The sequence below is a fragment of the Zosterops lateralis genome (assembly GCF_965231275.1).
Source record: "Zosterops lateralis genome assembly, chromosome: 21".
NCBI classification, from domain to species: domain Eukaryota; kingdom Metazoa; phylum Chordata; class Aves; order Passeriformes; family Zosteropidae; genus Zosterops; species Zosterops lateralis.
The window spans coordinates 5,677,919-5,705,880 of NC_139781.1; the positions used below are offsets into that span (position 1 = coordinate 5,677,919).

The window sequence follows — 27,962 nt, forward strand, 5'->3', positions numbered from 1 at the left end:
AGAATTCCAACCATTCTGGCTGGAGGCAAACCCACATTTAGTGCTTGTTGCCTTCCATGACCGTGTGTAATTACCTCCTTACACTTGCTGGGCAAACGTGACCTTTCTCAGCAGGTAGAGTGTGACACCTTTACCTCTGTGTGTGTGTGTGCAAGCCAGAACTGAGCAGTAATTAAAGCCAGCCCAGCAGGCTCCAAGGAGATAATGTAGGCAGGATGGATACCTGTGAGTTTGTGGCATCCTTTAGAGGCCCCCACTGCTGTGATGCAGCACAGATCTCCAAAACTGTGACTCCAGAAGAATCTTCTGTGGCGTTTGAGACCTGGATTTTTATGGATTTAAAGGTATTCTTTAGTTAAACAGGCAGCACATTGTGCATTAGAGATCTGAAAGCAGTGTCTCAGAGGCCAGACTAGGTCTGGGGAACTGATTTAAGTTCACCATTAAATGGAGAATTTACACTAAACAGGTCCATGCTCCTGTTAAGGAGCTCCCCTGTTTGACCCTTCAGATGCCCCTCCTGGGGTGACAGTGACACCAGCCCAGACTGTCCCTGCTGGGACAGAAGGCCCTTTGCAGTGGCAGCTGCAGTGACCCTGTGGCTCCTCCTGTGGCTCCCTGCACACCCCACACTCACACAGAGGATTCCCCACTGGCTCCAGCCCAGGTTTCCCACAGCCAAGCCCCAGATGTGCCCAGACTCGCTGAGCACCTGCCTGGCCCCGGGTTCAGTGAGCTGGGAGGGAGGAGTGCAGCCCTCCCAGCACTGCCAGTGACAGCTGCAGCTTCTTCCCTGAGCTCAGCAACATTGGTTTTTCTATTCCAAGGGACTGTGAAACCAGCAAACAGCTCTGAATTCTTGCGCCCACTGAAATGGATTGGAAACTAAATAATCTGATAAATATTTATGCAGCAAGGCAGCTATGACAACCAGAGGAGATGAAATACTTTTTAAAGATTTTTATCATGCTCGTTGCCATTTGCTACTAAAACCAGATATTTAAACCAACCTGTTACACAACAGCAGAGGCATCTCATGTAAAAGTTAAATATTTATTTCTAACTGTTAAATAGCTCCAGAGAATGAAAATTATTCCCTAGAGGAAAACAATTACATTTACTGAATAAACACTTCCTAAAAAGTACAGAACTTCTTTGCCAACAAGGAGATCCTGGTTTCTTTCTGTGCCTTCACAGAGCTAACAGCCTCTCACTCAGCACAACATTTCCAAGAGAGACTGCTTTCCTTTTTTTTTGTAGTTGTGGCTGTCATTATTCTTCATTTGGAATAAAACCTTTTGCTCTGTCCAGCTTGTCCAGAACTTCACTATAAAGGCCAACCATCTGGAGAATATGAGCATCACAGTTGTCAACAAGGATGGATAAAAATGCATCAATCAACTAAGTGACAGAGAACAGAACCAAGAGAATAGCTGGGAGACTACCACCAGCTTCTAAACCTAAAATTTCAAACTCATGTAAAGATTCTTGGCACAGGTTTAAATATAATGGTCTAGGAAAAAAAGTATCAGTGTAACCTAACAAAAGTGGTTTTATTTACAGTCATAAAGCATAGTTTATATCTGAGTCTTTTATCAGTGCATAAACCTATTCATCTAATCACAGATGTTGGGAGTTGATGCTGAGGGTGGGAAAGACTTCTTATTGTCAGCTCTTATTGTCTTAACTGATGCATTTAAAATGGTCTAAGAGTTCAGCCAACCCCTTGATTGCTCAGCTTGTACACAAGGGAATGAATGGTGACACCAGCCAGGCTGCACTGGGGTCTGGGCTGCAATCCTGACAGCAGCAGCAGCCAAAAGCTGTAGAAAGGAGCTTCCTTGTGACAGAGAAAAAAAGAAGTGTCATTGCAAAGTGTCACCTACAAAGGCGGTAGCCTGGAGATTTCTCCCTCATGGGAAGTGGTTGAGCTACACCTGAGAAGATGAGCTTTAGTGATTTTCTTCACACCATCTTAAACCCTGATTATAAGACATTAGATTATACTAGAAACCAAGCTGGAAAGTATTCATATAACAACTGATTTAAGTAAACTGGTACAGCACCTTGACTTTAGTTAAAGCAGGCAAAGGTACAAGGTTCTCCCATGGCCACAAAGAAGTTTATTTCCAGTCACCCATTTACATAATCCTTCCAGTAAAAGAATGCTACATTATTCTCTCTATCGTCTATCAAAACTTTTCTGGCCTCACTTTGAAAAAATCTTTTAGCACCAGGCTCCCTCAAAATATTTAGATACCATGAGTCTCCTGAAACTTCAAAGATCATCTTTAGTGGTTTCTTTTCCCAGATCCACATCTCAAATTCAGACATTCAATCCCATATCCTCAAATCCCCTTTTTACACTTACATGGCCTTCATAGCTTTTCTTCAGGGATCCCAAGTGACTGAGGAAACGCATTCCCAATCCACACCACTGCTCAGCCTCCTTGTATTTACCAACAGTATACTGGAATATTCCTGTATTCCAGGCTCTTGTCATCAACCAAAGGATCTCCATCTCTGGGTAAGCATCCTGAGGTAGCAAACAAGCAGCAGCACCTCATCAGAAAATAGAATCTTCACTTCAAAACTGACAAGCCAAGAGTGTGCTAGAGTTTAATTTTAGACTAACACTTGGGTTTTTTCCTCCTAAGCAAAGGGAGAAAAAGCCCTTACAAAATCCAAGGAAATTGGTAATGCAGTCCTAAATATCCAAGAGACATTCCTTTTGAGATAATTTCAGTGTATCTTTTACTGAAGAAATCTTAGCAGCTCCACATATAACACTATGCAATGTCCATTTTACTAATGATTCTCAGTCTAATGAGATTTTTTTTCAGATGTGCTCAGGATCATCTCCCAATCTCTTGGTCTCCTGTTCAACTTACTGTGCTGCTGACTACACTCAGAGCATCCTCAAAGTATTCCCACACCTCCTGCAGCACACAGGTATCCAAGTCTGTCAATCCAGCAGGCAAGGAAATGTTAATCAAACTGTGCAAGCATTTGCTGAGGATTGAAAGAGAGCAAAAGAGGAAACATTAAATACCATGTGCACAAACACTTAGTTTTTAGTACCAGGAGCACACTCTGTGATTGTCTACACTCATGTTCTTGAAGCAGAAACATGTATTTTTGTACTATCAGATCTTGTTCATACAAGCTATGAAAAAATACAGTAAAGAGCAATTAGTACTTAATTATTTTCATTGCTGGTCTCTGCAGTAACACAGAAGGAAAATTACGTATTTCCTAAGGTGCTACAAAAGACAACAAGAAGAAAGTACCTTTTCTAACTTCACCAACAAGAGCTACACAGACAGCACCCTCAGAAAATCAGTAACAAATACAGGGTTCTGAAAACAGCTCTGTCTTTCTCAGTGTGAAGTGAGAAACACAGTATCAACTGCTGCCTTTGCCAAGTGCTTATTTCAAGGAACTTGGAAAGGATAAGTAGCACATAAATATGCTAAATAAATCACGTATGTACTATGTGGCATCACTACCTTACAACTCATAGCTTTCTCCTCAACCCTTAATTCCTCTTCATTGTCTTTGAAATACCCAGCTCACTACTGCAGAATATGATTTGAAATTAACACCTTCCTCACAAGAAACAACCAGAGACCTCTTCTGGATCCAATTTTCATTTTCCTTCCTCAATAGATTAATTTATTGGAAAGAGGACTGTGCCAGAAAATATGCCAAGTAAACAATCTGCAGTTAAAACATCTGTTAGGCAGTAATCCTTCAGAGGTACATTGGTTGGCCAGCAAGAAGTGGAACCTTGCATATAAAGTAAAACCCACTTTTTTTTTTTTTTTTTTTCAAATTGCAGGCTTTATTCCCTGTCAGCATTTCCAGTCAAAGGCTCGTGGCAAAGCTATGTGATAACACTAACCTAAAATTCACAGCATCAATGACAGCCTGCTTTCTGTGAAGGTTTAGTGCACTCTTGAGAGCTTTCTTACACAGTACAGGATACCGAGCTGGAGGTTCCATTGCTAATGCTTCAAAGTAAAAGAAAATAGAGAAGAATAAAAGATAAATTACTGAAGCCATACTTCAATCTTATAGGTCACTAAAAAAAACTACAGCACGTTGCCAGATCCCTTGTGAAAAACAACTGAAAATAGATCTGCTCAAAGGGCTGGTCACAAGCTGGTGCTTCTCTCCCTCTTTCTTACTAAGCAAATCATCAATGAGGACAACAATTCATTGCTGTTTACCTCCAGTGCAGTAATACAGAAAAATTCTGGTGAGGAGGCACTGTCTAAAGAGTTTTTTTGTTTGTCTCCTTGAACACAAAAATCCAGATGGAAACCTTAAGCAGGAGCAGGATTTCAGAATGGTGTCTCCAGGCACTGGAGTGTAACTCCCTCAGGGCAAGGAGAACAGAAGGTGTTTATGCAATCCTACAGGACACCCTCCAAAGACTTGCCAGGGTAATTCTAAATGTTCCTCATCTTTCTTGGATCCTGCTCTAGATTCTCAAGCATGTTTTCATGACTAGGAGTTTGTGATGAAACTATGGCACAGTGTAGAGAAGTGCTATTTACAAATTGACTATAAAAATTTTTAAGTTGAAACTTAACATTATCTTAGTAGCTTAAATATACCTAAAGTATCTATCCAAAGTCCACAGCCCAAAATTTCTGTTCTAGGGCATGAATCATTGAGGGTCATTCTCTGGTCTTTGCCAGTTTGGAGCATGTAAAAGTTTATCTGAAAAACCCTTTCCAGGTTCACAAGGTGTATGAGTGTCTCAGGGTCTGGAAATGGAAAGATCTCACAACTTTTTGGTTTATCGTTCATGTCATCTGTCATTTCAAAACACAGCTCTCCTAATGTTGCTGAGATCCTAAGCATCTTTGCTTCAGGACAAAATATATACGGTTAGACCCCTTTTGTGTATGTTGTACAATACATGATAATCCTGGTCACCTCAAAAGAACAGGGAAGAGAAATTAAAGTGCTTTTTTGTGACTGGAAGATCTATGAAAGTCCTTACATGCAATGATTTCAAGTGTCTTGATCTCTATTTGTGGTTGCTCCCAAACTGACTCCATAAGGTTGTGAAGTGTTGGGTCGTTCAGTTTGGATCTTGCTTCAAATTCATAAAGCAGCAGCAACGTGTCTGTTGGGTCTTTAGCAAAATCTCCTACAAAAGAGACAGGATTGCCTGTAGGTAATGATGAATTTTCTCAGAGCCACAGGGTGTACTATAAGGTAATTTTTACTTCCAAAGGGCAGGAAAACCATCAAGGTACTCAGACTTAACAGTAGAGCAAGTGGAATTTGCCATTCAAGGAATACCTAACAGAATTTTTTTACCAATATCCTAGCAAAAAAAGTGAACCATGCATCTGCTGGGCTAACAGTCACTTATCACCTCAGCTTCCATCATATTGTCATTTATCTACTCCAACAACCTCCATCTGAGACAGCAATTCCACATGCTCTGTATTCTTCATTAATATTGGGACTAAGAGTTACATGTGCTGAAAATACACACTTTGTGGCTTACCTGTTAATTTCAGCACCTTCCATACTTCTCTGCATGCCTGAAGATGTTGAAGGGCCTCACTAAAAAGCTCTGTCTATTTTACAAAATTAAATAGGTTATTTGTGTTATAGTTTTAAAAGCAAAAGGAATAATTATGTCAGAACTGACTACAAAATAAATTAAAAATCAGCCTAGTTAGAAAATCACCTATACCAGTTATTGAGGGTTTTTTCTGTTTTTCAAAGACCTCTTCATCTCAGACAAAGCCACTTCACACCGAACATTTCATTGGCCCAGAAAGAACCATCCATGTTCCTATGGGACAAAACTGCTCCAGCTCCCAAGTATAAAATAGTGTTATTGAGACTGACAAACCACTAAATGCCACAACACAAGTTGCTGTGCTTTGCCCTCCACAGCATTTTCTACAATCACTCTATACCAGACCTCTGTGCTTCCTTCACAACCTCTGTGTTTTCCTTAATCTTCTTACCACAGTAAGCACAATGTCCTCATCCTCCCCCCCATAAATAGATGTATGCAAAAAAAAAAAAAAAAAGAAAAAAAAATTTAAAAATAGTGAGTTTTATCACAACCACAGTGGTAACTACTTTTAGCAACAGCAGTAATTGTCTTTCTGACTAACTCACATTTAGCAGCAGACTCCTTACAGTATGTATCTTGTAGATTGAAATTCCTCTCAGAAGATACTGCCATGACCTTTTATTGATACAAACCTATCCAAACACACTGAATAAATGCACAGAAATCCTGCATCTAAAATTGTCTGGAAAGGTGCATCAATTCCAAGAAACTATGAAATATTCCCTTGCTTACATTCTCAATAACCTGATCTCAGCGAAAAAATTAGAACTTCAAAATCAAAAGGAAAAGAATGGTACACTGGTACATTCAGAAATAGTTAACAGGCTTTGCCCTACCTGCTCTGAAGGTGTTACTTGTTGTCTCCCCATTTCCAGATCAATTGCAGCTGCCATTAACAGGCAGGTCTTCTGAGCAACCAGAACAGCTTTGTCAGAGGGACAAAACTGGGACAACTGACACCAAAAATAGGAAAAGGTAATGAGAATTTTACCCATATAAAGCAATTTGCTTGTGAACAGATGGTTGCTGACCCTCCTCTATGACACTTGCAGGAATCAGTCACGAGTAGTATATATTCATATTGTAATTTAATTTGTACAGTTACACAAAAGGATTATTTTAAAAGTGTAAAGCAGAGTTGGAGTCCCCTCTGTACAAGCACATATAAAACTGAGAGTGTTAGAAGTCCTGCATAAAAATAAGAGCTCAAGTACTTAAGATGTTTGTATTAATGATACAGTTTACAAACATCAGAACCCATTTATTTTAGAAACTTCTCATTGGAGACTTAAGTTTATTGCATTCTTAAGAAATGGAATGTAAAGTATGACAACAATGCACACATTTTATATTACAAGTCAATCTCCTTGTGACAAAAATGTTCTGTCTTCAGAGCACACAAGCATGTCTCCATGGAGATACTCAAACCATGGATGTGACTTCTAGAAGAACTAGACAGATGAAAATATCCCTCAATTAGAAACACTATTAGCAAGAGTAAATACCTTGAAAGACAGTACAAAAAAATCTCTCATCTTTTCAGGGCTGTCCTTGAACTGTACAGCTAAGTTCCAAGCTGACAAAGATACAAAAATAGAGACTAGAATAAAAATCTGCAGTGCTACATGTGTGCCCATTGAATCTCTAGCAATAAGCAGCTCATAGCTTACAATTCTATTTCTGAACCAATATGTCATCTACAGCTCATTTAACACCAGCAAGAAATACTGTTACTAGTGATTTGTTAAAATAGCTAATTCATGCTTTCAAATTTTGCCATGATAATTTCACCACAACCAGGAACCCAATCTAGCATCACACCCTGCCAACAAAAGCATGAACTGGGAAAAGCATTTTCTTATATTAGTTAACAAAGCTAGGACATGAGTGGAAGTGTTGAATAGAATTCCCAAGACAAACAAAAAAGAAAAAGGAAAAAAAAACCCACAACATCTTGAACCATTCCCTCATTTTACCTCAGCAAGGTCAAGTACGTGGCAATTAAGCACATAATTCTGAGTAATAAATGGATGAGCATCTAAAGGCAATCAAATTATTTATGTATGAGAGCTTGACCCAATTAAAGGTTCAGATTCTACAGCAACTTTCACATTAATTTATTCTACAGGACACATTTTTTGTAGTCTCTGAATTGTTTATCCTGTGAGTGAGAATGCTGCCTTGGAAAGGTCATGATTCATGCTCATGTCACTGGATTCGACCTCTGCTGCTTCTCCCCCTCCCTTGCTACTCTTTACTGGAGCACAGTTACACTGTGAGGAGAACCAGATGACTTCTGATACTGATTGCAACTGTTTTCTCTCCTGTATGCTCTAACTGAAGCAAGAATCTGAAAAATTGGTTCAATTTGTTACCCTATGCTCACATTTTTATTTATAGACAGCAAATGCATTGATCCTTTACCAAAACATTGTAACAAGGACTACAAATTGAGGATCCAGAGACAACACTGGGCATAAAGCTTCGGGCAGCCCCATGGGAGCTGCATTTCCCACTAGAAACCACTTGATCTGTGGTAATATTTGCTGTTTGGATTTCAGTCTCTGGTTCAAGGCAAACTCCAGGGCTGCTGATTTAAAGGACCAATAAAGACAGAGGAGATTCAGTTTAGATTTTGAGAGTAACCTACCAATTTTTCTAAACCACTGAGCTTCGAGAACCCTCATATCCCCTGTAAACTTCTCTTCTGTGAAAGACTCGGCAAGTTTCTTGTGAGCTGCAGAAAACAGATACAAAAATACCATTTTTTAGAGCAGAATAAAAACACTTCCAAGTCTAATCCCTACACTTCAAATCAGGTTTCCAAAACACCTGTGTAATTCCTGATGAAGATCTATTCTCACAATTTAAATCCAATATTCTTCAGAAAGCCCTACAAAAAACAGCAAAAGGTGCCTCAAACAGCACTTTAGAGAAGATGCCAACAAGCCCTTCTAAGTTTACTGACACTGAAGTCTAATGCAGAGGAGTTTTACTTAATTTCACAAGAAGGGGGTCTAAATTTAATTATAAGTTTGAGGCTTTTCTTCTAGGAACGTTTTATTGATTTAATTCTGCTCTTAAATCTCTTCAGTAGTACTGCAAGTTTTTGATAACAAAAATCTGTGGCACTGAGATCCAACTTCACAATACTATTGAATCTCCAGCTTTAATTTTCATTGATTTCACTGGGAAGTTGAGAGCCTGGACTGAAATAAGGAGTCTAAATATTTATTGGTATGGATCTAATCATATCACAAAATGTTGACGTATGGAAGAACTCCAGAAAATGCAAATAAAACAAAAACATACCCAAGTTCAAGTAAGTCAGTATTGAATTGATATCTTCATCTCTAGAATGGAGAAAAAATAGTTTTAAAAATGGATTAATTTTTTTCAACAGAACAGTATTATTTATGTTGGAATATATTTTTCCAGTTATGGATAGATCCACTCTCCTCACTCAGGATTTTGGAAAGATATTCCATTAGTGTCAAAGTTCAGAGGTTGCTTAGCTCACAACCTCCATTAAAAATACCTGACAGGCATATGCATTAATAAAAGAGAAAAGCAAAGAGGAAATATTTAAAGAAAAGTTTATACAAGTTGAAAATGCGTTCATTTGTGAGGTCATTAGGAAATCATATAGATGGACTTTTACTAGCATAAAAAATTTTCCCTTGATTACTCTGCAAGAAAAAAATCCCAGAAAAAAAATTACACAATCTGAAAAACATATCCACCATAAGAAAATGTTTTTTCAAACAGACCCACCTTTCCTCTGCATTTTCTGCCCTGACTTTTGATAACATCAGACGGACCAAACATCTAAATATGAGAAAAACAAGCAATGAAAAAAACAAGATTTTTTTTTTCAATGGTGTACTTTGCCCTGATTTTCCTGAAAAGATTCCACTTTTTTTCCTTATGCTTCTCCTTGTAAATATATTGAATTCTTACTTTAAGGCCGCAAATAATTGTTGGCAGTCTTGTAAATGTTCAGACAAATACTCCAAAGCTTTGATAGCCACAATTTGTTGGTCATTCTGAAAAGAATTAAAACATGTTTTGTATATACTGCACTACCACAAAAAAATAACCCAAACCAAAACAACAACAAAAACCCAAACAAAAACAAACCCCAAAGCAACCATGTATTCCAAGTCTGTGCAGTCCAGCAGCAGGAAAATGAACAAAGGATTGTGCACAGAATTGCCTGAGAGTGCAGAGAGAGCTCTAAGGAGAGATCATATTATTCCCTGCACAAAGAGCCTGTGGCAAGAGCAGGACTAGCACAGGTTGAGGATTTCATGCCTCACAGGGCTGGGAACAAAGCCCTGATAGCCTGAAATGCAATCAGCCAGCTCAGACAGCTCAGGCCACCGAGCAAGAGGCAAACAGGAGGGACAAAGGACTTTCATCAAGGATTTATGTGTATTTTATACACTCCTCTCACATCAAAGATCAAATCCTAGAGGCAGAAGACATAACTTTTAGCTAAGGAGAATTTTACAGAAATACACAGAAATGCCAACATTTGTAATTCAGAATTCTTTATTTTTCTGTAGAAATTTTAAAAGATACCCCTTCTTTCTACACTAAAATAATTTCTGCTTTGCATTACACAACACATTTGACACCTTGGTTGTGGAAGCATGAAACACTAAGAAATCCATGAAATACAGACAAATATTAAAACTAGGCCAGGTTAAAGGGGTTACAGCTGTCCTACTTATATCAATAAAGCAAAGGAAAGACAATATTATCTGCTCTACCTCTAAAGCAATTTGGGCAGCTAAACTCAAGAGGTTGCTGCCTGTATTTTTATCCACTCTCAGCTTGTCTTCATGTTCTGATGGCTTTTCTGCTAGCTTCCCTATTTCAATAACTGCTTCCATAGCTAAAAGAGACAGAGGTAAAAAAATAACATTTTTACAGAAGCAATTGGAAGGTGGAAAGTTCTACTGTTTTAATGATTCATGAAAGGCTATAATTTTTTTTTTTTTAATGAAAAGCCAAGACAAGAAAACCTGACCATACCAGCACTTCTCTACGAATATGCATTTTATCCTAGGGAGGTGCCAAAAAGCTTTCCAAGCTACTAATCTAAGGAAACAAAGATGCCATACAAATGATACTCATCTCACATACTTAATTTTGTTCTGCTAAGTAACTGTTTGTTACCAAAGACAGAAGACTTTCTCTAATACATTGTCTGGGCAGCATTCCAAGCTCCCACATCTTGGCTTATGCTAAGGGTGCCACTGCTTTTATGTTCACACTGTGCTGTGTTTCCCACTCTGTATTATGTGAACAAATTATGCTGTCAATAAAAGTTGTATAGAGAATAATTAAATGGCAGAGAACTCATTGGAAAATAAGCTCTGCACATTATTCTGTATTCTAAGTAACTATAGACTGTATTTCTCAATTTTCATTACTTGAGCTAAGATCCTCATTAAAATATGAAACAGCAGAACTCGTTATAAAGAAGAAAGAGGCTACAGAGATACAACATTCTGTAAGTCATCTCAATAATTCATGTATTTTTTGGTAACTTCAGGCTCCATCTGTCCAGAGAAATTAAGAGCAGCAATAATGGTTCTCTTAAGGTTCAAATTGTATGTGCATATTAAAAAGTACAGAATGATTCTCACCCTGGGATGTTACTATAACTTCTGCCCATGGGAGGATTATCCTCCCTAGCCAAAGGCCCCATCCAAATAAAATCAAATATAGCAATGGACTTTGCCTCTTAAATACTGTGTGAAAAAAAAAATAAAAATCCCACTTTTACAACTTTAAAATATTTAAAATCTATAGCCTGACATTTTCAATTACTTTAGGGATCCTTCTTCTAGCTACCCTCTCTCGTGTCTTTTTCAAGATGAACAGTCTAAAGCTGCTTAGTATTTTTTAATATATTTGGCACTTCTTCTTGTAATGGACCCTTCAAGTTTCAAGTTGTACCTTTATCAGCATCATTCTCCATCACTGCAATCTTATAGACACTGAATTTAGTAAAGATGCTGTTTGGATCACACCTCTCTGCTTGTTTAACTGCCTCTTTAGCCTATTCACAGAAGAGATTAAAGGAGATCAGTACAACATCACCTTGAAATTAGTATATAATTTGTAATAGAAAAGATATAAAAAGATACACAAAACGTTCATGGTTACATTGTTGATATTTATAGAATAACTCAAGATGTTTGACAGGGCAACATCTGCCCTTGAAACAAAAGTGATGAGACCAGAAGACAGCAACAAAGGCTGATCAGAAATGAAAAAGCCAATTCCTCAAAAATATAAGCAATGCAAATAAAGACATAAGTATGTCTACACATGTATTAAATGTACCTTGTCAAGTTGTTTCAGATGAAGATAGCAAGAAGCCATGTTCCTCTGCAGCTTTGCCAAGTTCTGATCTATCTGCCCAGGTGTGTAGAAGCTGACAGAATAATTGTACCAGTGAAGGGCTTCAGAATAGTTTTTCTCCTAGAAAATACAGAAATATAATAAAACCCAAAAAACATGGCCATATTTGGGTGATTAAACTGCCTATGTCTTCCCCATTTTTTTTTAAATGAAAGATTTAGATAGTCAAATATATTCTAGTCCAACCTCCAGGTTGTTCCAGATGCAGAATCCAGCACTTCCCTTTGTTAGATTTCACACAGCTGGTGAGTGCCCATCCCTCTAGTTTGTCTAGACACTGTGAGAGACAGTATGCAAAGCTTTACTGAAACCCAAAGAAATGGCATCAACTAACTTCAGCTGATCAACAAAGGTGGGTGACCTTGTCCTGAAAGGAAATCAAGTCTGACAAGCAGGACTTCCCCCTCATGGACTAGTGCTGGCTTGACCAATGACTGCATTGTCCTTCAGGTGTTCTTCAATAATTCCCAGAATAATCTCCATAATTTTACCAGGCACTGAAGTGAGACTGACAGGCCTGTAGTTTCCAGGGTTGTCCTTCTTGCCCTTCTTGAAAATTGGGATAACTTTTGCCAGCTTGCAGCCAACTAGGACCTCTCCAGATTCCCAAGACCATTCAAAAATCATTGAGAAGCCTCACAATGACACCAGCCAGTTCATTGACAAATCCCTTCAGGCCCCACAGCCATATAGGAACCAGCTGGAGCAGGAATTCTTGCATTAACTGTTCCCATGCACAAAACCTTAAGATGAGGCTACCTGAAACTTGATTTTGTAATTGAAAACAGCACCCAGATGGATGAAAATAAAACTAGTGCCAGCTGGAACAAGGCTCTTAGTAACAGTTTGCAGTCTAACCAAAAATAGACATATCAAAGAGGTCAGGAAAAAAAAAAATTCATTTTCACTGATATAAATAAGAACACTACTATTTGGTCCCAAACCTCATAATGTTTGGCAGCTCTGTCCCACAAGATGATGTGCAGCTGATCCAAGGCTTCAGGCAACAGCTGTTTCCCAGTATAATGACCTGAAAAGATACTGCAAATCATCACTTTACAAGAACTTTATGAAGCACACTGAGAAGCATCTAAGAACTATTCTACAGCCTGCAACAAAAAAACAGGGACACAGCAACAGTTTCATCTAAGAGCCAGTATTTCATATCCTGCTTATGAAAAAAACCACCCAAACCAACCAATCAACCAAGCAAAACCAAAAAAAAACCCGGCAGGTAAGAGAAAAATATTTTCATGCTTGAACAATGTAAATATAGCTCTTGCTCCTAGCTAGGTATAACATGAAATAGGATTTGTTTTAGAGCAGAACTGATAGTCAAAAAGTACTACAGTGCTACAGGTGCAACAGACCCGAAAAACAAACTGTTATCCAGCTGCTCAAACAAGGATATGCAACCTATCCTATACTGCCAAACAAAAATAAATTGGGCTGGATGGACAAAGTATTAACATTACACAGAACTCGTGATTAATGTTTCTAATCCCACATGTATCAGTCACACACAGTCTACACTAAGAAGGAGGAATTGCTCCAGCAAGTGAATTTAACCCTGAGCTGGATTGTGACTGTCGTTCAATATGGAAGTTGAGAGTTGCCAAGCAAAAGCAACATAATGGAAAACAGACACAGAGAAAGAAAGATGAGAATAAGCAAAAAAAAAGTGAAAATTAGAATGCAAGACTTTAGCCAACTACATCCAGCTTTCAGTAAACAGCAGTAAAAGATGGATACAGACCTATAATAACTTCTTCAATCTTTTGCTTAGCGAGCAGCTCCCTCTTATTCTGCAACAGGAACTTGATGTGGAGCAGGGTAATTTTTCCAAGGTCAGGTGAAGATTCAAATCGTTCAGGAACAGATTTCAGAAAATCAAAACCAACTGATTCCCTATTCACAGAGATGCATTTTTAAGAGGCTGCACCAGAAGAGCTGTTAATTTTCCATTCTAGAGATTAACATATTCACACCATACAGCATGTTTGTCATTCAATCACACCGACAGAATGAATCAAGGTATGAATTTGTTACAGTTCATCTATTCAATGGCAGCTTCCTCTTACCACATACTCCTTCCACTGTATTCATAAGAGTTTATTCTTCACATTTGCATCAAGATACAAGCATATACATATATAATCACGATAGAGCACTTAACAGGGTAAAATTTTATGCCTCAATCTATTTTGCAGTAACTTGTTATTCTTCTGCTGTTTTTCCCAAGAATGATTCTAGGGCTCCAAAGTCATTCTGATGGTTGGTTAGAACAAAGATATCAGTCTGATGATTCCAGACACATATTAAACCTACATAAGGAATCTTAATCACTCCAAAGCAGGTCTACAGAACTGAAAATTGCCACTACAGTTATTTCACACCCTGTTCTGTTACTGCTATAATCACTATCTCCTTGCTATAAAGGACAGGCTGCCTCTCAAAACCTTTTACCTTAGCTCCATGAGCTTTTATTTAAAATAAAGCATCATTGTATAATAGATGTTCTTTGCTTATAAAGAAACACCCAAAAACTCCAAACATTGTGTTTACCCCACTTAGAGATGCTTTCATACCTTCCATGCTCCAGCAGCAGTTTGGCAGTGTTCAAACAAAAGTCTAAAGACATCTCAAGTTGTGTGAATTCTGCAAGAGCTAGACAGAACACAAAGCACTTGAGATTATATAATCAACTTAGACACTTAATTGCTCAATTTACCACTTACCTCTTACAGCTTCTTTGAAAGACAGAAACAAAACTGAATTAAAAAAAATAAAAACCAGCAAGCCTATAACAGATCTACAACAAATGGAAGAATAATATCTAGTGTGTTTTGACTTTCCTTTCACTGTACAGTTAATGCAGTACTACAGAAAGGTGACAGACTGATAGCTGTGGAATTTCAATCCTGTCTCTTTAAACAGGAACAGCACAGGCTTTAGTAGAACTTTTTTTTTTTTTTTTTGCCTCAAGCTGCCTTCTATCAAAATGTCTCATCCTTATCCAGCAGGAACTAACACTGAGGTTAGTGCCCAGGCTGTGTGGTATCATACTGCAATGGGAGCTACTTCAGCACAATGCCCTCAGCATCAGCTGTTGGATCGACTGCTGCTGATAAGCAGGTATCAGTTTTACACCACTCAGATCAAGTTTTCAAATTGCTACTCTGCGCTGAAGGGTTTATAACAAAATAGACACACTTGTAGCTTGGATGAGATCAGAGAAGGAATACACAGGGACATGACTGGAGCATTGATAAAAGAAACATTTCTAAGGCAGCTGATACAACTGCATAACACAAGATTTTAGTGAAATGCCCAAAATTTAGCAGGAATCTTCACTCAAAAGACAGAAGAGTTGCAGTACATGGACACAACATTTTTCTGCCAGCCATACAAGAAAAGAGACATCCACTCATTAATAAATTGTTTGAAAAACTAACTGGAGGCTTAAATAACAGTCGAGTGTGTTTTGATAGGCAACTCCATGATTTCACAATTCTAACTGAAGAACACAAGTCAGCCATTGTATATTTATTTGAAACTGTAAGCTTGAAATCTGGCTGAAATTCTCCAGGAGCAAGTTGGAGTTACCATTTCTGCTAGTCTGACAGCATTCAAACCCCTCAGCTCTCTGAAAGAAATTCCTCATCACATCCTACATTTCTCAGATTATTCATTACACTCCTTATGCTTTCCAACTATGACAAGTACAAAGCCTGTCTTCTTTAAGATTTCATTATTTATGAAAAAAAAACTCTCTGACACATTAATTATCCTTTCTATAATAAAATCTCCCCAAAAACTTTTTTATCCTCTCATTTCATAGCAGAATCAGTTCTGTTCAAGTAATAAATAAGTAAGGAATAAGGAGAAAAGAGTTTTTCTGACTTTAATAATACAGGTTTATAAGAACACACTGATCAGCACATGATGTCTCTTGGTCAAAATCTGCAAAATCCCACCCAGAGAACAGCCATGCTTCTCCAGCCTTTCCTGTGTAAGTCAAAGCACCTTCACCCTTATGCCTCTGTCTAAATAAACTGTAGCTTTACATTGCTATATTTTCACTCTCTTCATTCTAACAGCTTTCAGAGTCCTCCCCCTTCCCCATCTGCAGCAAGGCTATTTAAATTAGCATCTGGATACCTCCTCTGTGAACACTGAGTACTATGTCTCACACTTCAAACCCATAAGGACGTTTAGCTAATGCAGATTCTGCCAAAAACACAAGATTGTTTCTCTGTGTATGACACAGGCAGTCTCCTTGGATATGGAGTGATATGACCTCACCATGAAACAGGGAGAGCTGTGATACCTGAGTTGATATCTTCATCTGATGCTCCACTTTTAAGAAGAATTTTAACTTTCAAAAAAAACCCTGCTGGATGCAAATTCTCCTGCACAATGAAAAGCAACACATTACTTGGACAGCTCTTTGTACAATACAGATCCTGTGAGAGTACAGCACATTCATAATACAGGCAAATATTAAGGAATCACACACTCCCCACTGTAATCTTCAGTTCCATTTTAATGACTGAAGCAAGTGGTAGGCAACTTATGCAATAATTTCTTCCTAAATGCAATGTGCATCTTTATTATTATTTTTTACACTGCCAAAAGACCACAAAGATAACAAAAGGAAAAGATGCAAAATTCTCATTTTGCTCTGTCCCATTTTTGATACTTTTAAATAGAAGCTGAACATTATTGAATGATAGAAACATTCTCTGCTTTTCTGTGTGTGAATTGGCTGCATTAATCTAGAATTAATATGAGCAGATTCAAAGTAGTTTATAAAAAGAGGAAATTAGGGGGCAAAAACAGTGGGAGCAATTGGAAATAATGAGGACTGTACACTAAAACTCTCACTAAAACATATTTCAGGTTCTAGAATCAACATTTTCTTCTGGCTTTCCATACCCTCACACAATTATCAAAATGTTCAGTATCAAAAATTATGATAAAAACACTTTCTGCCTCAAAAAGCTTTGCAAAAGTAAACAATAAAAGAGGATAAAAGGCTTAGATACTGTAGGGGCACACCATTTGCATTACTAAAATACACTGCCTTTTATGCTGATCTCATGAGCATATGCACTATGATCTGTCTGTAATTCAGGCAGCATGCAGAAACCAAATTTCAGCTGCCATTTAAAACAAAATTTCATACTTAAAAATCTGTTTTGTACAAAACAGAAAATGAAAAATTTTAAATGATCAACCAAAGACAAATAGGAATTTTTCAGATTTCATTTATTCCACACTGACCTGAATAGATAGAAGCACAAAATTAATTCAAATCTCTATGGGAAAGAGAATTTGTAAAGGATCAAGAGACCTCACTGTAATGGCTGCTTAGAGATACGTGAATTTCCTTTAGGGTTGCTGGTATGTTTATACACCTCATTTTTCAGGCCTGCTTGTGTGCCTCTGCCTGAGTGCTGCTTTGGGGATGCCCCAGACAACAAGGTAACGGAAATTATTTTACTCTTTGTGCTTTAGCTGTGGGTTTGTGGTTGTCCCAGCTGCCTGCCTGTATCAACTCACACATCTGAGAAATCTTAGTCACACCATCATCAAAGGACCTTACTATTAACACACAGGAGGCAGGAGGACAGCTCTACTTCTACATGCAAAAAAACTATTTCTCTAAATACAAAAGAAAAAAAAAGAAAGCTGGGAATACCAAAACATCCATAGGAGCATAGAGACATCAAGTTAACACACCTCAATCTGCTGTCAAGGATGACACACCAGTGATTAATGTAGTCTGTATTATCATGTCAATAAAGGCTTGAGTTTCATCCATTTCAATCTTTAAATAGAGCAAAAAAATTACTACCTGATTTGCCAAGTTTATGGCTTTCAATGCCTTGTCCAGGTACAGAGTGCAATCCCACTCAAAATAGGTCGTGGCTAACAATCGCAACACTTTAGCCTGGCAACAAAAAAAAAAATGGCCACATAAGAACATATATATGAACACAAAAGACTTAAATTCTAAGGTCATGAAAAATAAAAGCTTATTGAGTCAAAGAAATTCCTGCTTGGTATCAGACACATAGAGTGATTTCTCATTTCTGAAATGTATCCAGTATGAAGAAAGGCAGCACACAGAGGACACAAATCAACTAGAATCCAGAGAAAAACAGAAGGGTTTCAGGGAAAATCAGATAACTGGAAAAAAAACTAATAAAAGACGTAATTTAAATAATAGGAGGTACACACTTCACAGAGGAAAACAAACAAACAAAAAGGTAGGACAAAGACCTACAAGATAATGGACTTCAAACATATAAATTATTTACATAAAGAGGAAGAGATTATAATCTTCATCTCCGCAGTTGGAAGTAAAAGAATAAACTGACATCTGAACGAGAAAGAGAAACATCCATCACAAATTACATAGATCAACTGATGATGTATTGAAAGAGGAATGGAAGAGGAGATGGCCTTTCAGCATCTACTTCAGCCTTACTTTCTTCACTTTGATTTCTGTGAAATAGTAGAATCAAATGTGATTTAAGGGCGCTCATCAGTGACTGATGCTCATAACAACTGAACTTGAAACTCTGCCAATCTTCACAGCAGACTACTAAAAAGGAGACCAAGACATCGCTGGGCAGGTTTGCACAGAGAAGGCAGATAATACACTGGAGTCAGTTTAACAAAATCCTCCTATTTGTAAATAGAATTTTCTCTATTTCTTACCTGCATTTCTTTGCCAATAGAATATTTCATGTCCATCTTCCCAATGTCATAACTCTGGCTAACAATGATAAATGAAAGTTAAAATGAACAGGATGACAGAGATAAATTCAGTCAGTCTTCTGATATGTGCAAAATTCCTATCCTTTCCCACTTCCTAGGCAGTTAAAAACCACATAAATCACACAAACTAATCTCAGTAGTCACTTTTACTAGAGAACAGAAAAATTGGGGTTCTTTCTATCCTTACATTAAAAATTGTACTCAATCACTTTCTTCAGCCTGTTGCAGCATATTTTGTAACATCTTCTACTCAAATATTTCAGTAAGTTTTATCCATTTTAACCATGAAGATTTTGAAGAAGCAAGTGTTTCCATTCTCACCTGACATATAACATGGTAATACACAAAATTTATACATGACTGGTTGCCTAGACCACAGTACATCAATGGCAAAGACAGAATCACATTACTCATGATTCCCAATTCTTCTTCTAAAATCTAAATGGCAGAACAAAGAACCATCCAGGAGAAAACACAGTGATAATTCCACAAAGCTAGGTTTGATTACAAACACTGGGAATGAAGGACTGTTAGAAAGAATAACAGTAACCGGGCTCTTGTTTTCTAATCTAATATACTCTCAGACCAGGGAATCTTAACCCACTAGATGGAGCCACACTCTTTCTCCAGATTATTATCTGCACTTTGCAAAGCTTTATTTCCTCCTCAAATTTTGTCAGCAGGACTCGGTAATTGATTTTCCACAAGAATAAAATATAAAATAATCTCCAAAGCACCAGCTGTAACTAATTCTGAGCATTTCCACAAATCCTCTTTGACAACATATACGACCATAATGATTTTGAATTTGATCTGTTGTCCTTCATTTTCTTCTAACTATTTAAAAGAACAAGAAGACATAAACGCAAATTTTCTGCACTGAGGCTGTGACCATGGCATGAGGATGCACCTACTGACAAGTCCACATTTCCTCACCCTTAGTAATACCACAGTAGTTATTTGGATCCTACCCAAACCATCTCTACCTATTCCTTTTTCACCTTGATGTTTGTTGACCTTTTTTCACCAGTCAAGGACTCTTCAGAAAACTAATCTCTTTGGAGGAAGTGGCAGGAGAGAATTGACAAGAACCACTGGAAGATGTTTTTCATTCCAATGGCACGAAAATCCATGTAGGAAAACAGACACAGATTTCAGGCAATAGTGTACAAGTATCTGCTCAGATAACTTGGTTCAGTTAAAATCTTGTATTCTCATATATTTAATGAGGCCTCTACTGTCCCTTGCTCCCCCCTCTCCTTCACACACGTTTTTACATCTCAAAAGCAGGGGTTTGTTTATTTGATTTTTGCACATTACCTGAGCCAGAAGGAGCTCTGTTCATATCTCTTCCTTTCATAGGTTTCCACTCCAAAATTGTAACAGAGGATTGACAGGTAACAGGTCTGCAATAAAAGACTCCTGCTTCTATAATGTTCTTGTAAAACATCATTAGATCTATGGCACTCCAGTCTCAGGTTGTTTAAAATGCATTTTACTTTCAAGATATATCCACTGTTATCACTTCTGGCCTTTTGTAAATAGGGGATACTGAAGATGACTAAAATGGAATCATTAATTGGGTGGGGAAGTGAAGTATCATTAACCAGCCCAGGACACACAAAACAGCAGGATTTTTGAATGAGGAACACAGAGTTCCTCAATAAATCACACTGAAAGCACTAGAACTGTGTAAATTAAACAATAAAAATTAAATTTTGTGGGGAAAATCTGTAATACTATTACCACTTTTTTTTTTTTTTTTTTTTTTTTTTTTTTAATAACAAAAAAGTTTTACATAATTAAGTGAAGAGGACTCTACCTGTTTCATGGTAGGCTTCTTCCCAGCATTTCTCTTTGGGGTTAAAAAAGGATTACAAATTTTAGAAGAAAACTACTTTTGAATGCTTGGCTATTCAGAGCTTTATCAGTCAGCTCTGACAACATCTGTTCATAACAACTTGCCTTTCCTTTGAAATGATTTGCAGCTGTCACATGTCATCCAAAGAAGAGACAAAAGTCTTTTTTCATGCTAGCAGGCTGCCAATATTTACATCCATTTTGCCTCTGCAGTATCTTTTCTTTCCCAAATAAAAATGACGCCTTTTGCAAGGGACTGCAGATTTCAAATTCTCAGACAAAAATGAGAAGGGTAGCACAACATCTTGCTTCAATTTTTTTTCTTTTTTTTTTTTTTTCAATCCAGAGGCAAAAGCACAGACTAGGTATAAAAGAGATCCCTTTCAGATGTGAAACCTTATTTTGCACAGGTTCATTTGTGAATGTTTTCTTTCCAGGAGAGAAAGTTTCCTGTACTGAGCATTGGTTCATAGACTCTCGATGACCACAATCCTCTCCAGCTGATCTCTGGTATCACACAACACAACAATCTCCCTGTGATACTCTCCAGGGACCCTCTGGTACAATGGGAGCCTGGAAGAATTTAGGATTGAAAGCTACCCAGCACTCCAAAGGTTTTGGATTCACTCAGCAATCACTAGCTCTTTCCATTTTCATTGTTTTTTAAATACTACTCTTTAAATCGGAAGTAAACTGTATCACACTCTCATGATCAGAAAGCTTTACCTTCTCTGCACCAGTGCTCCTGGTTTGTGAAGAGCTTTCATCACAAGAAATTTAATATTATTTAATGAAGGAGTTCAAGCAGAAAGAATGAAATTAATTTAGAATTAAATGAGGAACAGGAATGCAAAGATCCTAGTGAATATTTTCAGTAATAAGAAGTTCTGCTCTTGTGATTCAAATCAAAGCTAGACCCCTGCAACTTAGTCACTGAGATGCACTTGAACAAGACCTGCAGAAAACAAAAAGCAATATAAAATCAGTTGGAGTTTAAGTGGTTAAAAACAAACTCCAACCATATTTCCCATATTTTTCTTTAAGAATTTCCATCTGCCCCTTTGTATTTTATTACTCATACCAGAGAGACAGGAACAAGATGTTTCCTAAACATTAGGAAAACATGTAAGGAAATGAAAATAAATGTCAGGAAGTTTATTTTGATATAACTATAATAGACTTTTATCTTTGCAAACAAAAAGCTAATCTGCATATGATAGTTTGTTTTCTCTGTAAGATAAGAACTACAAAAAGCAGACTTTAGTGCAATGAGGAAGCCTCCATTCATAGCTCTACAGTCTCATGAAGATGAAGATTAGTACTGATGGCAGTGATAGACTTGCATATCAATAACTTTGTAACTCAGCTCTTCCCTTGTCCCATTTGTCCCCAGACAAATATTCACATGGGTACAAGATGCAATATACAAGATCAAGATGTAAAATGCAACTGGTTCTGTAGAGAGTAGGTGATATATTCAATTTAGAAATCTTTTTGCCTTGCTTGCTGATTTGTCTTCTTATTTAGGAAGAGTTTATCATTCTATTTCAAATTCTAATCTAAAAGAAGCAATAAAAAATATACTTTGAAAAAAAAACTCTGCTGTTTCCATGCAAAATTTTTAGCAACAAAATCTCAAAGAAGCAACCAACCATGGAAGAGATCTGCAGTTCAGAACACTTTTCAAAATTTTATATGGCATATGTCATCCCTTAACATACACAGAGGAAAGTGGGTTCTCAAAGTTTGGAATGATAAAGAAGGGAAGATTTCACTTACTTCTTTTGGCAACTTCATCAACATATCTTTGCAGCGCTGCACGCACATCACTGTCTTCTGAAAATCCCCTTGAGCAAGTGCCTGAGAGAGCAGCAGAGCATGCCAACAAACTGTTATAGTGTGCAACTGGTCTTTAAAATTCACTAAAAACCTCATTCTTTAAAATAGGACTCATGTTTTTCACATGCAGTAAAGCTAGGTTTGGGATTGGGTGTCTGTCCTTACAGTGCTGTAATAATTCTGTATATTTCTCCATATTGCCAGATATAGAGATCTAGAAAATCACTGCAGTCCTGAGGTAGTGTGCAAAGGCCAGAGACATGGGACAAGATCATTCATATGTGAAAATGATACAACAGCTCAGCAAAATTTATACCACTTCTCCTTTTGTCTCCATGATCTAATTAAAAATATGGGCCATTGCTTTGTCCTGTTTAGGGTAACTCCTGAGAATTTTGGAGATAGCACTTCCCTTCTGGATACTGAGGTCGGTGGTGTGATCAACAAATGCAAGAAACTGCATCCTTTGTATTTGCACTCCTGTGTCTGTAATGCTCTGTAGGATTGATAGAGTTCTCAGACACTTCAGTCAGGCAAGACAATTCCTCTCAAAACTTAGAGTTTCTAAATTACATACTTTAAATTACAGTTATTTGCCTTGTTCTCCAGTCAAGCACAGGACACTATTGGAACTGACCCATTTATGATTCATACAGGCAGCTGTTTATACTATCAACAGCCATGATAGCAGAATCATAAAGCAACAAATCTGAACTAGAAGATATAAACATCACTGCAAGAACGACTGCAATAAATGAGGGAAATTAAAAATCATTAAATGATTGCAACACTGAATGCAAACATGAGATCTGCTATCTTACATCTAAGGGAAGGAAATCTACCTCTCAGCAAGTCCTCAATGCCAAGCATTCAGGTATCTAATAACTGGGTCAGAGTTTCCCTCTGTAGCTCTAGTGACTTATGAGGAAAACTGAGAACACATACTGATTCAGCCTGGTAAGAGAGTACTTTGAAAAGGCTCTTCTCCACATCAGCCCTGTGCACTTGAATATCTGCTTCATCTTCACTCCCCTTCCTTAACTTTGCATACAGCTTTTCTATACTCTGGAAAACAAAGTGCAGGTATCACCCACGGTGAACTTACAAATAAACTTACAAATAGGTATGTATGTAAGAAATCCAAACTGGGAAAGAACTTACACTCGTGGCATTCTCTAGAAACCCATCTGCAATATCAGCTTTTCCAATATCTATCCATCCTTTCCCAGTTTTCATAGACATCTGAAGGAGGAAATGGTAAGTCTTGTGAAAATGCACTTTCAAGAAAGGCAATGTAAGATCTCATCTCGTTGTCACACCTATCTAACACAGGACAAGGGTATTTCAGCTCTGCAATTTGTGACCAGCAGCTCTCACTTCTGAATGAAGCCCTGAACACTCAGATGCAGCGTAAGGCTTGTGGTAGACAATATTATAAGATACTGAAAGAAATTAATATTCTGCTCATGAGATATTTTACCATATGAGAAGATGTGATGCTAACCACACTCTCCAGACATTCCTAACTCCAATGTTTTTTTTTAAAGGGAAAGAATGGGATCATCAGTCTTATCTTTCCTTAAGTGATGAGAAGAGAGCCAGCAATACTCCTGCCAAAACACCAGCCATCCTTCCAGAGCTAGACATATATCTCACTCCCTTTCCAAAGCAAATGTAATAAGATTTGAAGACTTCCCTGGGGGTTCAACTGTACTTCATTACTCACCCACAATTAGCCTTACCAAAATCTGTCTTCGAATAGTTCCCTCCGGAGGATCGCTGCCCTCACAAAGGCAAATCAGTCTGCAAGCAACAAACCTCACTGCAAGAAAACAGTGCAGGCATTCAAAAATTTCCTTTTCTCTACTTCTTTCTTTATTTTTTTTTTTAGAGAAAGTCAAGCCTTGCCATATCTGAAAGACTGTTTGGCATTTTAAATCACAAGACAGAAAAATCTGAAAGCTTTGGGAGTCAAAGCAATCTGGTTTTTAGCCAAGGTGTTTAAAATTGCTTTTCAGGCAGTAAGAAAAAAAATATATTCTCATTAAAATACCTATTAAACAATTTAGAGAGAGTTTAAGTTAAATACATGGCATTCAAAGACTTAATTACATTGCAGGTGCTTACAGTAACATGTCTTGAAAGCCTCAAAATAGCCTTCAGCAAAATAAGGAAATGAAGTTTAATAATCTTTACAGTTTCAAAGTAAAAAGCAAAAATATTTTCAGGCCTTCCTTAGACAACAGAGATGGAAAAGACACTACTAAATGTATTTAAAACAGCCTCTCCCTGGCCCTTCAGCTGTGATGTGAGAACATCACACTCTACTCTGTGTCAGCTTACCCTTTCCCCTTTACCTGGTATAATTTATATGATTATACATCATTTTGACTATTATCCCTCAAGACAAGAATGTAGGCCTGACACTGCAATCCCACAGAACCACAGAAAGAACATGCTGAGGGAAAGACCAAAAGCTCATTTCTGTTTTCCCCCAGCCCTGCTCCTGCCCCTGGGTTCTCTTACCCACCAACTGTGCACCTGGCCAAAGCAGATCAGGGAAAAGAGGATTTAGAATATTTCTGTATGTAAACAGGGATGAGATAGTTACAATTAAAAAAAATCTCACTTGCTATAAATTGACCGACAGTCTAAAATTGTCTAAAATTTACATCTATGCTATTTCCATACATTTTTAGATTTGAACCACAGTATCAAAAGGTAAATTACAGCTTCCTTTGGTCACATCACCTCTTTACTGGTGCTCTGGCACGGAAAAGGGAGTGATAGGAATGCCTACACTGATTCTGCATCACAAAAAGGTAAGTATTACATCAGGATGCTTCTTCTTGAACTGTTTATACAAGCCCACCAGTACATTTTTCTCTTTCTAGCCCATGTCTGCAAAGACTCAAACAAATCTACAGCACTACTTATGTGCCTGTCAGCAGAGAGTGTTTAATTTCCATGCCACAGCACACAGAACACATTTGGGAAGGCACAGAACATACATACGTTTGGCTCTTTGCTCATCACTGATAACAGCACCCGTGTGTTTGGTCACAGTCCAGTTCCACAGGCTCACTGCACTCTCTTCAACCTGAGCAGGAGAATTCCACTCAATTTAATCTTGTCCTGGATGTAGATCCCACTGAAATTTTACTACTACTGGAAAAAGAAGCATCTTTCATGTGTTTCACACGCTTACTCCCTTTTACACCAGTCAAAGCTGTGAGTTTTCCATGAAACTGCCACAGGATCCCACAGGGACATGGTGGACAGTGACCTGAGAACAGACATGCTGAATGGACCATGCAGCATTTCTTCACCTAAAATCTAAAGGGGTTGGAAAAGAACTCTAAGAATCTTATCACATTTGAGAACTATCTGCAGTAAGGCTTCACCTCTTTTGCACATCAAAAAGAACACTAAGTAGCTTAATTACTTTAAATACCTACACTGGGAAACTTTTGATATTAGCAAACAAAGAACAAAGGCCACTGACTATATACTCTTGTTAAAAAGATACAGCACTACATAAAGGCAGTAAGTTGCTTTAGCAACCCACCCTGAGGGGCTGCATTTTCCATCACTTTATTCGACTTTTCATGACAGATCTTGCCTACAAATGCACTCTTGCCTATCTAGGAGAGAGTTCAGAGCCCCTCTTATTTAAATGGCCAGATTACAAATTAATGATTCCTCCTTTCCTCAAAAATAATTTAGGCCAACTGATTCAGAAAGAAGTGAAAGATACCACTTTTATGCTCTTGTATTTCTTTACACACTGTACTAATGACACTTTCTGTTACAGCACTTGCAAACTTATCTTGTTCCTTGTTGGAAACTTAGGAATTTCAGAAGCAGTGTTCCTTAGCTGATAACTGCTACTTAGTAAAGGTCTCTTAAAAATATAATTTTGAAGGAGAAGTTGGACAGCAGTATCTCAGCTGGTCTTTTTCCTTATTTCAGATTCACTTATCACCAGACTTCTCTTTGAAAAAGGACTTTTAAAGTACTTTTAAGTACTACTTTCTAAGTACTCCTCTAGGAGAAACAAACAGAAGGAAAAACCAAACATTATAAGCAACCACCTGATAAACTTTTACAAGGACTGGAAATGATTACCTCAAATATAATACTGGAATATAGTACTGGAATATTGTTTACCAGGCAATTAAAATTACACGTTTCCTTGTTTCTTTCTTCCTCGGGTTATCTGCTGTCATTATGGGAATCCACAGACATGGTGAGAAGGACCTCTCCTCTGACCCAGTACCAAACTCTCAATGCATCAGTGCTTCAAATTACAATTAGATGCTAGTAGTAATTTGAAATAATAAATACCTTAACGTCATCAGTAACCAAGAACTTTTTCCATTATTATCATAGAATGGTTTGGGTTGGAAGTGACCTTAAAGACCACTCAGTTCAAGCCCACACCACGGGCAGGGACACCTTCCACTATCCAGGTTGCTCCAAGCCCTGTCCAACCTGGCCTTGAACTCCTTCATGGATGGGGCAGCAACAGCTCCTCTGGACAGCCTGTGCCAGGGCCTTCCTACCCTTACAGTATCTTACCAATATTTGATCTAAATCAACCTTCTTTCAGTGTAAAGCCATCTCCCCCTTTCCTGTCACTTCAGGCCCTTGTCCAAAGTCCTTCTCCAGCTCTCCTGGAGCCCCTTTAGGCACTGAAGGTGCTGTAAGGTCTCCCCGGAGCCTTCTCTTCTGGCTGTACTGTCAATCCCAGGAGAGGTGCTCAGCCCTTCAATCACCTTCTTGGTTTCCTCCACATCCTCCTGATGCCCCAGACCCGGACACCGTATCCAGGTGGGGACCCATGAGAGCAGAGCCAACGACAAACACACTTTTACATTCAGGATCATCATTTCGCATTGACTTTTAAAAACGACATTTCCCACTTTATTTTGGACTTTCACGCTACTGGGACAAAGGACGAAGAAATCAACTTTTATACACCTCAGAAGCGCTACTCGTTCAGCTCCACCGCCCGCCGTGGGAAGCAGCAGCAGCTGGTGTTTACGGAGCTGCAGCACCAACCTGGGCCAGGGCTGTGGGGCGTGAAGAACACGCACCCCCCGTTTCTCCAGCCGGGCCGGGAGCGGGGGGCTCTCCCTCCGCCACCCTCCCATCCTCGGCGGAGAGGCTCCCCGCCGCCTGGAACAGCTCCTCGGTGAGGGCGGCAATGCGGGACGCCACCTGTTCCTTCAGCAGCTCCCGCACCAGCGCTGTAAGAGAGGAGGATAGCGGGGCGTGACACACATCCCAACAGCAGCCGCCGGTGGCGGCGCTGGGCGGGAAGGGAGAGCTCGGGGCACCTTCCAGCGCCGCCACCCGCGGCCCCGCCATGGCCCCTCACGGGGAGCTCCGCCCGCGCCCCAACCGCGGCACCAGCGCC

At 38.5% G+C, this 27,962-nt stretch overlaps 1 protein-coding gene across 1 annotated transcript; it reads right to left on the reverse strand.

Moving 5' to 3' along the window:
* Positions 1-1,169: 1,169 nt before the first annotated feature.
* On the reverse strand, positions 1,170-27,913 carry TEX11 (testis expressed 11; the record flags this gene model as incomplete). Its single annotated transcript, XM_083876194.1, has 28 exons — positions 1,170-1,344; positions 2,372-2,536; positions 2,892-3,012; positions 3,905-4,013; positions 5,015-5,164; positions 5,531-5,603; positions 6,451-6,567; positions 7,120-7,214; positions 8,265-8,351; positions 8,927-8,967; positions 9,389-9,442; positions 9,575-9,660; positions 10,390-10,514; positions 11,585-11,687; positions 11,975-12,112; positions 12,997-13,082; positions 13,809-13,960; positions 14,641-14,719; positions 16,383-16,464; positions 17,913-18,008; positions 18,782-18,839; positions 20,162-20,247; positions 22,481-22,561; positions 23,486-23,605; positions 23,702-23,782; positions 24,283-24,362; positions 25,556-25,640; positions 27,689-27,913. 28 exons carry the CDS (start codon positions 27,911-27,913, stop codon positions 1,273-1,275), a joined length of 2,847 nt encoding a protein of 948 aa, XP_083732320.1. The 3' UTR covers positions 1,170-1,272.
* Between the last annotated feature and the right edge of the window lie 49 nt (positions 27,914-27,962).